The sequence below is a fragment of the Branchiostoma belcheri genome, unplaced genomic scaffold (assembly GCF_001625305.1).
Source record: "Branchiostoma belcheri isolate BF01 breed outbred unplaced genomic scaffold, Haploidv18h27 scaffold4, whole genome shotgun sequence".
NCBI lineage: Eukaryota > Metazoa > Chordata > Leptocardii > Amphioxiformes > Branchiostomatidae > Branchiostoma > Branchiostoma belcheri.
This window is the reverse complement of record NW_017804020.1, coordinates 8,299,833-8,313,631: the sequence shown is the minus strand read 5'-3', so window position 1 is coordinate 8,313,631 and position 13,799 is coordinate 8,299,833. Positions and strand designations below refer to the sequence as shown.

The following is a 13,799-nucleotide window of genomic DNA, read 5'->3' as shown; positions in this document are numbered from 1 at the left end:
CTTCCGTTGTTTCACAGATTATCAGGGCAAAATGGACAACATGAAGACGAAGATGTGTCCTTACTCCTCCTGCTATTTTTCGGCCAGGAGAGAGACTATCATGTTTGGAGTGGGAATACCGATTATTTTTTCTTGGACTAGACTTGAAGAGAACCTGTTAAATTGCATGGAAGCCTTTTTTTTATTACCTCCGGGGAAGGAGACATGTTTCCGAGGAAGGTTTTTAATTGCCATTACGAGTTCCTTGTGGCAGATTGTATAGAATTTCATAAGTTCATGGGTACATGTTATAAGCTACAGATGAGAATGTTGACCTGTGTTAAAACAACCTGGAACGCTAAATCTAACACATAAAATTTGCACAATCAACTATACATAACAAACAACATATAAGAATACACAATAAAAAGACCGGAGGTATAAAACCTCAGATTTTACTTGTTCCGACTAGAAAAGGTGGGGAGGGGGAGGGTGACGAGAACTTTATTTACGTAAACTTTGCTATTTTGCCTTTTCCGTGCTGACGTCTAAAATAGCCTATTGATCAGGATGTGCGCAAATCCGTGATTTGGTATAACATAAAGAAGCCACGTCGCATACGGTAGCCTGAGCAACAACTGTACAGGCAGAGGTAAGGTTATTCCTGCTAGGCCTTCTTTCTAAGTATTGTGCTATTAATTAATGAATGAATGAAGACCTTTATTGTACGCAAATACCCACTGGGTTCAGTACAGGTCACAGGAAAGACGTCACAGTTTGCAATGAATATATACAATGTACAAGCTAGCGCTAATTCTATGTACTATGGACTTCTTGGCTTCTTCTCGCTTCTTAGTAACGATGTAGATATAAGTACAGATGTGTTTCATAATCGAAGGTTTGTCTAAAGCCATTGGAAATATGAACTTATTAATACGGAAACCTTGATTTGTGGTAACATTAGCATGCCCGTAGCCAGGATGGGGGGGGGGTCTTCCCACTGTCTGAGGGACCAACGAACACCGTACTAGGAACATTGAACCCTCAGAAATGGCATTTCCTGCATTTTTTGAGAGGGCTTCAAACAAAAAATCAGACTTAACTTTTTATTCAATGGCAAAGAAGGCAGATTTTACACGATTCTAGCCTCGCTGGTGATACGAATCGGTCCATCTAAAGAAAAAAATCTGGGACCTTTAATATATATAAAATGTGGACATTTCAGCCATGTGAGAGGATGCTTCCGAACCACCCCTCTAGTTACCGGCATGATTAGATAAATAGCGTTTAAGGGAATTTATTAGGGTGACATTGAATGTTCAGTAAAAGAAAATACATGTGTAGACTTCCGTTGTTTCACATATTATCAGGGCAAAATGGACAACATGGAGACAAAGATGTGTCTCTTTGTCATTTTACTGGTGGTCATTGTAAGCGGGTCCGATGCAGGTAAGTGAAATAATTATTTTTAAGATCAAACAAAAGTATGTGCATGTAATAGTTTGATCGTTTTGAGAACCACACTCAACGATTGTCACTGTCCCTCTGTTGTCCCTTTTACACAAAACTATTGGATAGTGGATAGAACCACAGAATACGGTAAAAAAAATATACAGAGAAGTTTATAAAGGTGATAAAATATTATTCATGGTGTCCATATAAGCACATATCACATAACTCATATATCATACATCAATGCAATACACACAAACCCATATCCGTCAACATCTCCCAGTCCCAACACAGAGGTATTTATCGTGATGTGTTGGGTTGATTTTTATTTTCCAACATCTAATCACAAGACATGGTGACGACACACTCAAGTTTTTTTCAACTTATATTAATACCACCACCAACACAGGGGACAATACAATAGTCATTTTCACTTGAGCGAAGCAAGGAAAGTCGTGTAAAGTGCCTTTCCCAAAGGAACAGGATCGGACTCGAACTAGCCTGGGTGCCACCCCCTAGAGCGAGTGAGAGATAACCCCTCGGCCAGCGAAAGCCACACACCCCGCCGACCCCGAATTGCGCCCTGGCTCTAATTATCTCCTCGCTGGCGTTTAAGATATTGGGTTTGGGAAGTACCTCTAGGTCTATGCCTAGAAGTGGCCAAAATAATTGGGCTAGCATTGAGCGACACCGTTAAAAAAAGTAGGAAGCAGTATGTTCATTTTAACGGGCCTAACAGGGATCTACCACCGGGTGTACCACAAGGGAGTTGACTCGGGCCCCTCCTTGTTGGTGAACGGTTACAACCATACGAATGATTTGCCACTTGCCATAATTTATAACTTAGGCTGATGTACACGCCAGGTACGCTGACGACACGTCTGCTCACACCTGTAACCGGTCCTTAGAAATAATTTCTCTTATAGGCAACAACGAATGGTAAAACAACTCTGTACCGCAGACGCAACAAAGAAACATAAAGAACTTTCGTTAATCCCGGTCACGAAAGTAACACCTATAGAAATTCTGACTAGATTTATATGCACATTTGGCTCATCCTTAACCCTGTCTAGACTGCTTTGGGGAGGGGAATTCGTGAGACTGAGCGAGAGGGGGGGGGGGGGATGGCTCATTCCTTCCCCCTCATAAGTCAAGAACGGTATATCGTATGACCATCAGATTTTCAGAATATGGTGTACTAGTGAAACCAAATCATAACCACATTTTTGGTGTCAATATTACATTTTATTGGATGACAATTATGCTGGCTGACATTTATGTGATTTTATTAGCTAAAACCGTCTGGATAGGTTATTCTCGTAAAAATCAAATGATATGTAGCAAAATCTAACTAAAGGTATGTTTGATATAATACTCATGTCTTCTGACTTATGTTACCCATAGCAATAACACTGACGTAAAGTGACATCATACAATTTCGTCATCCATATTTAAGCTGCCGGCCATCTTGTATGGTCAATCTTGAATTTCTTAAAATTTGTATCAAGATACGATACGAGACCAATATCACCACATTAGTATTTATAGGTTATGAAATATAAAAAAAGCCGTCTCAACTAAAACAGTAACTTACAAGCCACAATTCACATACATTAATTCAAAATATTACACGTTTACTTCTAGGCCTCCCAGTGTTTCGATTTTAGCTACTGCCACTGACTGTAATACTACTATTACACGTTTACTCCTCTCACTGTTTCAATTTTAATTCCTGCCATTGACTGTACTATTACTATTACAAGTAAACTCCTCCCAGTGTTTCAATTTCAGTTACTGCCACTGACTGTAATACTACTATTGCACGTTTACTACTCACAGTGTTTCAATTTCAGTTACTGCCACTGACTGTAAAACTACTATTGCACGTTTACTACTCACAGTGTTTCAATTTCAGTTACTGCCACTGACTGTAATACTACTATTGCACGTTTACTCCCCACAGTGTTTCAATTTCAGTTACTGCCACTGACTGTAATACTACTATTGCACGTTTACTGCTCACAGTGTTTCAATTTCAGTTACTGCCACTGACTGTAATACTACTATTGCACTTTTACTGCTCAAAGTGTTTCAATTTCAGTTACTACCACTGACGGTAATACTACTATTGCACGTTTACTGCTCAAAGTGTTTCAATTTCAGTTACTGCCACTGACTGTAATACTACTTTTATACGTTTACTCCTCCCAGTGTTTCAATTTCAGTTACTGCCACTGACTGTAATACTACTTTTGCACGTTTACTGCTCACAGTGTTTCAATTTCAATTACTACCACTGACTGTAATACTACTTTTGCACGTTTACTCCCCACAGTGTTTCAATTTCAGTTACTGTACTGCCACTGACTGTAATACTACTATTGCACGTTTACTGCTCACAGTGTTTCAATTTCAGTTACTGCCACTGACTGTAATACTACTATTGCACGTTTACTGCTCACAGTGTTTCAATTTCAGTTACTGCCACTGACTGTAATACTACTTTTATACGTTTACTCCTCCCAGTGTTTCAATTTCAGTTACTGCCACTGACTGTAATACTACATTGATATCTGGATAATCATATCGGTTCCTTTGAGGTCAACCATATATGGTATGGGGCTCCGGCGATAGCGCTGCGTCTTTTTATGAATGCGGTTCAATTTGTGACTATTTCTGGTTTGCCTTCCACTGACGTCACAGAGTACCAATACCAATTACTAGAGACGTCGGACTTTGTAAAGCAGTATTGGAAGACAAACAATGCAAATTGGTTCTTTGCTCTGCTATTTAGCTTAGCCGTACGCGTTTTTGCTCCATTGCTTGTATTTATTTCTATTCTGCCAGAAAGCTTGGAAGCCGTTTCAGTTGTCTGCAGGGATGGTCTTCTGTACGTCAGCGATCTCGCACGGACTGTCGTAACTGCCGCACTGGTAACTTCCGTTCAGGTCGGGCTTCAGGCAGATGAAGCAGAACTTCTGACCGCAGACACAGGCCTGGAAATAGGAGTAACAGCGGACAATCAGTAAGTCAAACATGACTGAAAGGTCATCCGTGGGAGGAGTCAAAAGAGACTGTCTCGGTGAATACACTGCCAACCAGAAAGGCAGTAAACAGACTTTATAAAAAGGCAGAAAGTCCTATTTTCTAAAACGATGCAAGATTACTGAGTTGTGTAGTTTTATTGAAGTCATGTATAATGGAAGATATGCATAGTGGACCGTATCTGAATCTCCTGCCTCTTCGGAGAATTTATCCAATCTGTTGATTTATTCTGTATTATGTAGAGGTGGAAGTGAATACGGTAAGTTAGAACACCGTACCATGTGCTTGCAGGCCTTCTCATGCTCGATAAGCATACCGCACTTCAGGCAGGCCCTGACGGCAGGACAGTTAGCCACGCCCACGATAGTCTTCTTCTTGCAGTCGCGTAGGATCTTGAGACGCGGGTCTTCACCGCCGCAGCTGTCATTGCCGCACTTCTCGATGCCTCCTCCGACCCACTGATGCAGGCAGTGCCAGCAGAAGTGGAACTCCACGCCGTCAGAGGCCGAGCACAGGGGGCACACCACGCGCTTTTGCTTCTTGTTGATGCGCTCACAGAGAGAGTGGCACTTGGGACACTCCTGGATGCCCATCCCCTTGCGCAGGTAGTTGTCGGAGATTTTGGTCTCGAACTGCTTCTTTTCGTCCGCTGTGAGGACGGCGAGACGACGGACCTCCAGATAGGTCCACTCCTTGCCACAGTACACCCTACTTGGGCTGATGTAAGGGCACTTGAAGACGTACTTTCCTGCACTGGAGAATCAAAGATCGAAGATTTTAGACATCTGTGGGTCTTATGACACTAGTTCGAGTCATAAGTTAGCGCAGCGGATGACGGGAGAACTAACTCCCGGAAGTTCCGGCGGACGGACGTACCGCGGTCGGCGCGGTGACTCCTTGCTTTCAAACAATAACTCCTTGGCCTACAGCCCATGATCTAGGGCCACATCCCACTAAGATTAAATCGAGTCGAATTGATTTGGTTTGCTCCCGTTTTAACCCGGCTCCAATCCGTCCCGAAGCCGGATCAAACCGAATCAATTCGCCTCGATCCAGACAATTTTATTCCAGCTGCAATGGGGCCTAGACCTCTGAACCCCTCAAGATAGATAAGCAAGAAAAGTGGGTAACAAAATGGCGAAAGCGCCACGCTGCAACCAAATTAAGTGACACGTACTTAAAAATAATTGAGAGACACGTACCTCAGCAGACTCTCGCAGAACGTGGTGAGTGTCTCAGGAGTGATGGCGTGCCCACAGGACATCTTGGCTCGGGGCGTGTTGGAGTCATCCTCCCAGCTGATCATATCAGGAGCCTCGGTGGTCTCCACGTCCTCGTCCAGTTGCTTCGGCGGAGGAGACAGGTCTTCCACGGTGTCGCTTCCTCCCTTCAGGCGCAGAACAACTGTGAGGTTGGACTGATCCTCCATTTTGTAGTCCGACAGGTATTTGTTTTGACCATAAACAAGTTGTTTGGTTGTGTAGAGGATGCGCAGGGTTTTCGCAGGTATGCCGTTTCTCTCACTGATCTTGTTGATCAGCTCGTCTACTGTGGCGTCCTGCACAACATTTAGGAACAAGATATTTGAGTTTCCTAGCGGCTTTCTTGGAAAATTTATTGCGTCTCTGCTGCTGAAAAGAAGGCTAGAATACAGCGGCTATTTTTTTACAGTGCTATGTGAACTTGTAAATTGACTTTTAAGACATTAAGTACACCGTTTTGTGGGAAACACACTTATTGCATCCCATACACTTCATGTTCACTGCTGAAAATAATTTTCTTTTTTTTTACAATCTATCTTGAAGGCCGCACACGTCAACATTGTAAGTTTATTCCAAAATGCCACTTGCTACACAATACTAGTGCAATGTGTGTAATTTTGATGCATTCAGCTAGAGGGCGCAGCGGCTATCATTAGGGAATGCCTAGTGGAGAGATAGGAATGTATTTAAGTAGTCTGACGTAAAAAGACCTGGTAGACACTAGGGCTGCGGACCGGTACACTGTACCGGTCCAATACCGTAAAAATCGTTTCGGTACAGGTCCAAAATACCGGATCATGAAGTAACGAGTATATACCGAAATAGCTAGTTTACACCATGTATATGACTAAAGATAGGTAAATCCTACCACAAAGACGAAAAATTAGCACTGGAAAAGACGTAAACACCGTCGATTGATTTGAGATCCTCAGTCTCACGAGACATCGCGAGAGTGTGGCTGATCCAGGGTTGTGATTGGTCAACAAACTCAAATCAGGTCAGAGATCAGTCATTTTCCCTTCCCTCCAACACTTTATTATTGTTTCTGTGTCATGATTGAAAAAGTGAAGAACACGTGTTAATTTGTCAAATTGTTCAGGTACAGGTACAGGTCCGGACCTGTACCTAAACCTCTGTACCAGTACCTGTACCTGTACCTGATGTTACGTTTAGGTACGCAGCCCTAGTAGACACCATATAGACAGGTACACAGCTCAACCTTTTACGTAACGTGATTGCCAGCACAGGTACACAGGCCAGGTAGACAGGCCAAGTAGTCAGGCAATGTAGACAGCTGCAAATTTTCCGTTAAACCATTGCCCATACAAATGTATGCACCCACTGAAAATGAAAGTATCCACTGAAACTGAATGTGACCAGCCGAAACTGAAAGTACCCACCGAAAATGAAAGTACCAGTGGAACATGAAAAAAAAAAAGTGTTCCTCTGGCAATTTGACTACTTGGATTTTAGTGCAAGGTACCCTGATTGTGTAGTCCGAGTTCAAGATTGTTTGGAATGCCCATTGAATATAATCTAATAATCTAAATACAATCTAATAAATGCAAAAATATTATATGTGTCACGTTTTCAGTATCACGCCGTCCTTTCTGTTCACTTGTATGAGTATTAGGCCTTGTTGATTTTATTATATGGATGACATCCTCTTGGAACCCCAAAACTGATGCGAGTGTGCAAATAAAATTCCAAAAAAAGTTGCTTTCATTAGGAAAATTTACGTGGTCTTGATGGTTGAACAAAAGGCACGGAGTATGGTATGGCGAATAATATACTCTTCATATTCATTTCTTTACATTTTTGTCTTTTTCGGTTAATTTTGGCATTCTACTAGCCTCTACCAGGCTTGGGGAGGCGGCTGTAAAGAGTAGAAATCGGCCAAATAGAGAGATAAGCATGGCAAGGGAGTTTGTCCGTTGAGAGAACATTTCGCCGCACAATCGCTATCTTATAGGTGCCAAGTAGCTAAATTACACTTTTATTGCTTAGCGACTGCGCCGTGACGGACAGTGACACGAACGGCTGTGTGAAGTCTCAGAGAGGTCACGAAAATTTCAAGTCCATAGCGGTCCCTTTTTTCATCAAAAGAAAAGAAAAGAAAAGAAAAGAGAACCCTATAATATTCAAGACCATCCCGACCATGTTGCCGATCAAAATATTGGTGGTTAAGCAGCATGAGACCCCGTTTTCAGCCCGCATGCTTCCCTGTCGCTAGCGGCGTGGGGTACAATGGCGAAATGTTCTCTCAACGGACAAACTCCCTTGCTATGCTTATCTCTCTATTTGGCCGATTTCTATTCTTTCCAGCCGCCTCCCCAAGCCTGGTAGAGGCTAGCGTTTTCCAACATTTTTTTCAACTTATGGTATATATTTGGTCATTTTGTAACTGTTTTGTACGATTTACAGTATGCTTGAAAAACTGTCGAAAATTCATGCGCGCGTAGATGTCATCCATATAATCAAATCAACATGGCCTTACACTAAGAGCCAAGATTTTCATACCTTGTGGATCCTCACAATGACGGTCTCTCCACATATCCCTTTGACAAAAAGCTGCCAGATGTTGTCACCCTCAGGCATTTTGCCGATCACAAACTTCTAGAAAGGCAAAATACAGCAAGTAACGTTCCGAAAATCAGCAAATTGCCCTTGCCGAAACCAGTGGCTGTGTGACTGATGAATGCAAGGGACTTTACTTGCACGGCCGTAATCTAAAATAAGGCGATGCCAATGCTACATGTTAGAATGGGGGCAGAGGTTGTTTTCATCATAATTACATACATGCTAACGAATGTAAAATGTGAACCTATTTGCATTTTCCCACATAAAACTTTGAATAAAATATACGTAGCATTATGTCTGCGGAATAAGTGCCAAAATGATCATCTATTATCATCATTTATTTGAAGAAAAGGGAGAAAACAACCTCCATAGCGCTTATAATTGAACAACCTCAGCCGAGTGGTACCTTCCAAGTTTCGATTACGTCACGTCAGTGGGCTTTCCACCGGCTGATACCACTTTTTGAAAAGGGGTGGTAGAAACTAATCCAATAAAAATGCACGGCGAATAGAGGTACTACGTTTTGCAGTGTTTTGTCGATTTTAATGAGATTAAAGATGAATACTGTAGCTCAGTAAGAATTGGCTGCGGTCGGCATAGATTTACGAATATTGACCCCACCTCCCCTCTCGACTTGATACTGGAAATTAACGGGCCGGGCCCGGCCAATGAGTCATAGCGGACCGAAACCTAACGGAGTCTGAGATTACCACAACTCTGAAATCGTCGCTGAGTCAGACTCAATACGTGCCAGATACATCATATTAGTGTTAGACGTCAGGAGAACGTTTCTGGAGGCAAATTTGTTTAAAGAAACAGTTTGGGATCAGGCAACACGGAATATGGAGAGACAATTCGCATGCCGGTGAGTTGCCTTATTTTTGCTCAATCGGTCAAACCGGAAGTAGAAATATCGCGCGCCCAGCTTGATACTTTGTATGCTCAGCACGTCTGCAGAATGAACTGCGTGAAACCCCTAATGAATTATACATAGCATTTCGGCAGAACGCCTCATATAAGATCGTATTCGCTCATATAAGGTTAGCATTTCGACACTAATTTCCAAATGTTATTTCGGAAAAACTATCCTCTGCAACAGTCTAAATTCTATTGCAACGTTGACATCCAACGAAAAACGCGAAAATCCAGCCGACGTGCTTGTATGCTACAAAGTGAAAGAAGGTTAGGATAAGTGCAAAGGCATATTTACCTTCACAAAGAGCTTGGATATACATTTTCTGACGTGTTGGCATTGGGGTGTTTATAGCCTCGATCCACACCCGAGTCATACCTATAGCCTCGACCAGGCCATCCTACGACAGCACTTTGCAAAATTATGAAATTATAAGAAAAATTTGAAATAATTGACCAGGAGAGTCAGTCGGGGGAGGCACGGGCAAATGAACTCTACGGTGGCTAAACTCCCGTGGCCAGTTATTCTCCCTATTTATATTTCAGTCCATACCATGGTATGGATGAAATATATTGTGTTCTCTCATGTTTCTCCTCCTTCTATTTCTCCTCCCCCTCCTCCTGCTACTTGTTCAGAGGGATTCAACTCAGCCATCATTCAGCCAAATGACCTGAAATTTGGCATGGAAGTAGAGTGGGCAAATACCCCCAGCCTTTTTTTCATTTTTTTTGAAACATGCCTTTGAAAAAGTTTTATGAAGGTTTTTTGGGGCATTTTTCGACAAAAAATGGATTTTTAGATCCTGAGCCCTGGTATTACAACCAAATGATATGACATTCGGTATAAGCAGCCCAAGACAGGTAGCCTGGGTGCCATCCCCAGTAGTATATTCGCCAACTCTATAACTGGGTCTGGACTTGAACACATATGTAGCGTCTGGAGTCTAAATATTCGTTCAGATTTTGAACGAGCGCGCTGATTGGTCCTACTCGTCTAAGCCCTTTTTTGGGTGTGTACATATTAGGTAAGGGCCGTTCGGACGTCCGAACGACGACGTTAGCGTCCGTTCGAACGTCCGAACGGCTACGTTAAGATAGATCGTTATTCTTATTTTATTATCATCAACATGTCCGACGCCGAACGCTAAAGCGCGCTTGATATAGCCGTAGTCAGTGTACTTTCCGCGATCGATCATCAACATGACTGACGCACAAGCCGCTCAGCTCTCGGAGCTTGATGTTGACCTCGCACAAACAGAACGCACCGAGAAAAGGAACACTCGCGCGAAGATCTGTGTTTACAAAACAACAAACATCACTTGAATAATGCAGGCGCGCCATTGGCCGTCGCCTCTGAGGGTCAGCCAATCAAATGAAGACCCGCTGCTCGGGCTAGCTCATTACGTGACGTCATCACCAATCGTTTCATATGTGTTCAAGTCCAGACCCAGTTATAGAGTTGGCGAATATACTACTGGGGATGGCACCTAGGCTACAAGACAGGAAGACCTGGCTACATTCCTGCTGCAAAGTCTGCCTTGTCCCCCCGACGACCAGTGTCGGTCATGGGACTAGGTAGGTAGGTAGGTAGTATAAGGGTACCTTGAACGTGTGTCTACAGAATAGCAGTCATGTATTTGGCATACACCACTTCCGAATGACTCATTTGGGGGACTCTAATGGCTATTTTCAGCAAAAAAAGGGCCAAAAGTGCTGTACCCGTTCCATGTTCTATCTAAAGAATGGCCGGTTCCATCCATGGAACACGTGTTCCATTGCGGGTTACCTGAGGTCACATTGCACCTAAATGGTGCGTAATGACCCACACATTCAATTTTATGTGCCTAAGACCTTCAAAATGTATCAAATCTGATCTTTGTTAGTTTTTGCATACCTGTAATAAGATTAGTAAAGCTTTCGAGATTCAAAGTACTTGTTGTTGCATCTTTGTTCTCATATAGCTACTATTTAATTCATTTATTTGAGAACCTTTGCCAGTTTTGCACTGGGGTAAGTTTGGAATAGTCCACTTTTGCGTGGGAGGGAGGTGGACTGAAATATGCTGTATTTGCTCCCAAGCAAATGTCGGCCTTTCTAATTGACTATTAAATCTTACTGTTTTTAAAGACCATGCGTGTACTATATACACACCCATTAAATTTGGCTAACGTAAACTACCCGGCCTATAGTCTATCCCTGACTACCGTGGTGGTAACATGGGCAGAGGGCTCTTCAAGACACTTGTACTCGGTACAGGTTTGGGACCCCTTAGCAGATAGATAGAGTCTTTTCGACATTTTGAACTTCATAAGAATTATGGATTAGGATGGCTCAAGAAAACATGAATATGTTTATTCATAGTTTTTACAATGTTCAATTCTCAATGGTTTCTGCTAATGTGTATGCATGCACATAAGGACACACCAATTTAATCAACTGGTTCTACGATTCGCCCTCTTTATTTTTTTCTGATTTGCAAAAAAAGTCAGTTTGTAAATCAGTACAAAACGCTCATATAAACGTTCCAACAGTTTTAGAAAAATCTTCCTAGCTGTTACAGTTGTGTCATCTATCACTATTGTGGCTTTATCAAAAATCAAAAGTTCATTGTTTGAATTACAAAGCACCCCGGTAAGTTGACTCCATGGCTCCTATTGTAGTATTTGTTGCCTTAGCCTGTTTCATAACCCCTGTCTCTTTATAATTTTGCTCCAAATATCTAAGAACCAACACATTAATTCTGTGTGGCATAATGTGTCACCTTACAGGGTACAGAAGGAGCTAGCCGCCCTGAGGAAGTCCCCTCCTGTCGGTATCCAGGTGTCGCTACCTTCAGACGACCTGCACGTGTGGGAGGCTGTCATTCCGGGGCCACAGGACTCCCTGTATAAAGGTACTGTTGTTTTTACAGCACTGAATCAGAATTTTTACTTCATCTCTTCCCTATAGCAGGGCTTGGAATTTTTCTTCTGCGCAAATGCACCACAAAGTTCATAAAAATGGAATTTTTTGAAAGAAGTTCCCAGTACCACCATTTTGTTGTCTTCGACTTCATTGATGCTACTGTAAATACTGCAAGGCAATATTTGACCACCGCTGGTCCAACATATATGCGGGTATGGTTTTGTCATGGACAAGTGGTGGATATAGGTGCAGGTAGCATCAGAAATACATACAAAGCCCCGATATGCAGGTCTTTTTCTTTAAGCCCTGCCTATAGTTAACGTTTATGGTAATATAGTTGCATTTATGATTTGATAGCCAATGTAAATCAGCATATCAGTGTAACAGTTGTAGCTGGAAATAAAAAAAAATGTCATAGGTTTGGGACTAACATTTTTTATTGAGCATCATAATTGAGCATCATAATTGAGCATCATCATAATTGCGATTACCTTAATATTTTATGACAACAGTACATCAGATTCCTAAATCATTAACACAACGTCTTCTTATTCACTAACAGGAGGGAAGTTCAAGATTCAGATACTTCTTCCGTATCCTTTTTTTTTGTCTGTTTTGTCTGGCAATTTTCAAATGTGATAGAGTGGTACCAATACATTATTGAAGTAGAACTACAGAATTCATATATAGATAGCCAGAAAAGTTCGCACGCAATGTGCCATCACTATTAACACATAGTTTTCGTGTGAAAACTCTCAGAGGTTAACAGTATACGTTATTGTAAATTTAGGAACTCTGCTTTGGCAATGTTAACGAGATGAGGAAATTCTATTTACATAACATGTAAATATTATCAACAAATACACTTATACTTGGAATAAAGTATTTTAAAGGCAACCAATGTAATTTCAGGGCGGACAAACAAAAACATTCTAGAATTTAGAATTATCTATCTGATATTGACATTTGCTACCATTTTAGCATGTCAACATTTCATAATTGAAAGCGTGTAAAAAAACAACAAAACTACGCGAGGCGTCTCATTATTTGGGGGCGGTGGTGGTGGTTTCCGTCCACAAATAGCTAAAACAATCTTACGATACGAAACAAGCAACCGCATTTTTGCCTCACAGGTGTCTGAAATTACCAGAAAATTGATATTAAAAATCCAATTTTGCCGCCCTTACATTTCATTTAATCCTTTGAGGTTACAAGGAAAAGCTTTATGGTTGAGCCCGTTTATTTTTTTCGCCACCATCTATGATGCACGACATCGGATGGACTTTAATGTATACGGTAAAGTTCGAAGTTTCGTTTTATTCCTTGACTGTTCATGTAGCGAAAACTACCCCCTTGGGCCTCCAATCGTAAGTACATTGATCGTTTTATCTCTACACTATTTTTATTCACAAACCAAAACAATCCACCTCAAGTTTGCCTAAGCTAAACTAAAGTAAAGTCCATCGTTCGATAGTACCTACATGTGATGATAATAACAGGTCATTATAGTCAAGATTCTTACTATATATGTACCTTATTCCGTGCTAATTTTCAAGACTGTAGAAAAGTTCTTTTCATAGCAGCTTCCTAAGTAAAGTAGAGTGTGCAATTATCTCTTGCTCCGCTAGGTGCGCTTCATCACGCCGATCTACCACCTGAACGTGA

The 13,799-nt window shown here is 41.7% G+C and overlaps 1 protein-coding gene and 1 long non-coding RNA gene across 2 annotated transcripts; one reads left to right on the top strand and one right to left on the bottom strand.

The window, feature by feature from the left end:
• Window positions 1-4,295: 4,295 nt before the first annotated feature.
• Window positions 4,296-5,989, bottom strand: LOC109477141 (uncharacterized protein DDB_G0292642-like). Its single transcript, XM_019778203.1, has 3 exons — window positions 5,679-5,989; window positions 4,755-5,229; window positions 4,296-4,427 (listed from the first exon to the last, which is right to left on the bottom strand). The coding sequence occupies exons 1-3, from the start codon at window positions 5,903-5,905 to the stop codon at window positions 4,296-4,298; spliced, it is 834 nt and encodes a 277-aa protein (XP_019633762.1). The 5' UTR covers window positions 5,906-5,989.
• A 6,014-nt stretch (window positions 5,990-12,003) lies between these two features.
• On the top strand, window positions 12,004-13,799 carry LOC109477145. The gene is made up of 4 exons (XR_002140643.1): window positions 12,004-12,123; window positions 12,697-12,727; window positions 13,474-13,501; window positions 13,763-13,799. It is a non-coding gene; the product is annotated as an uncharacterized LOC109477145 (long non-coding RNA).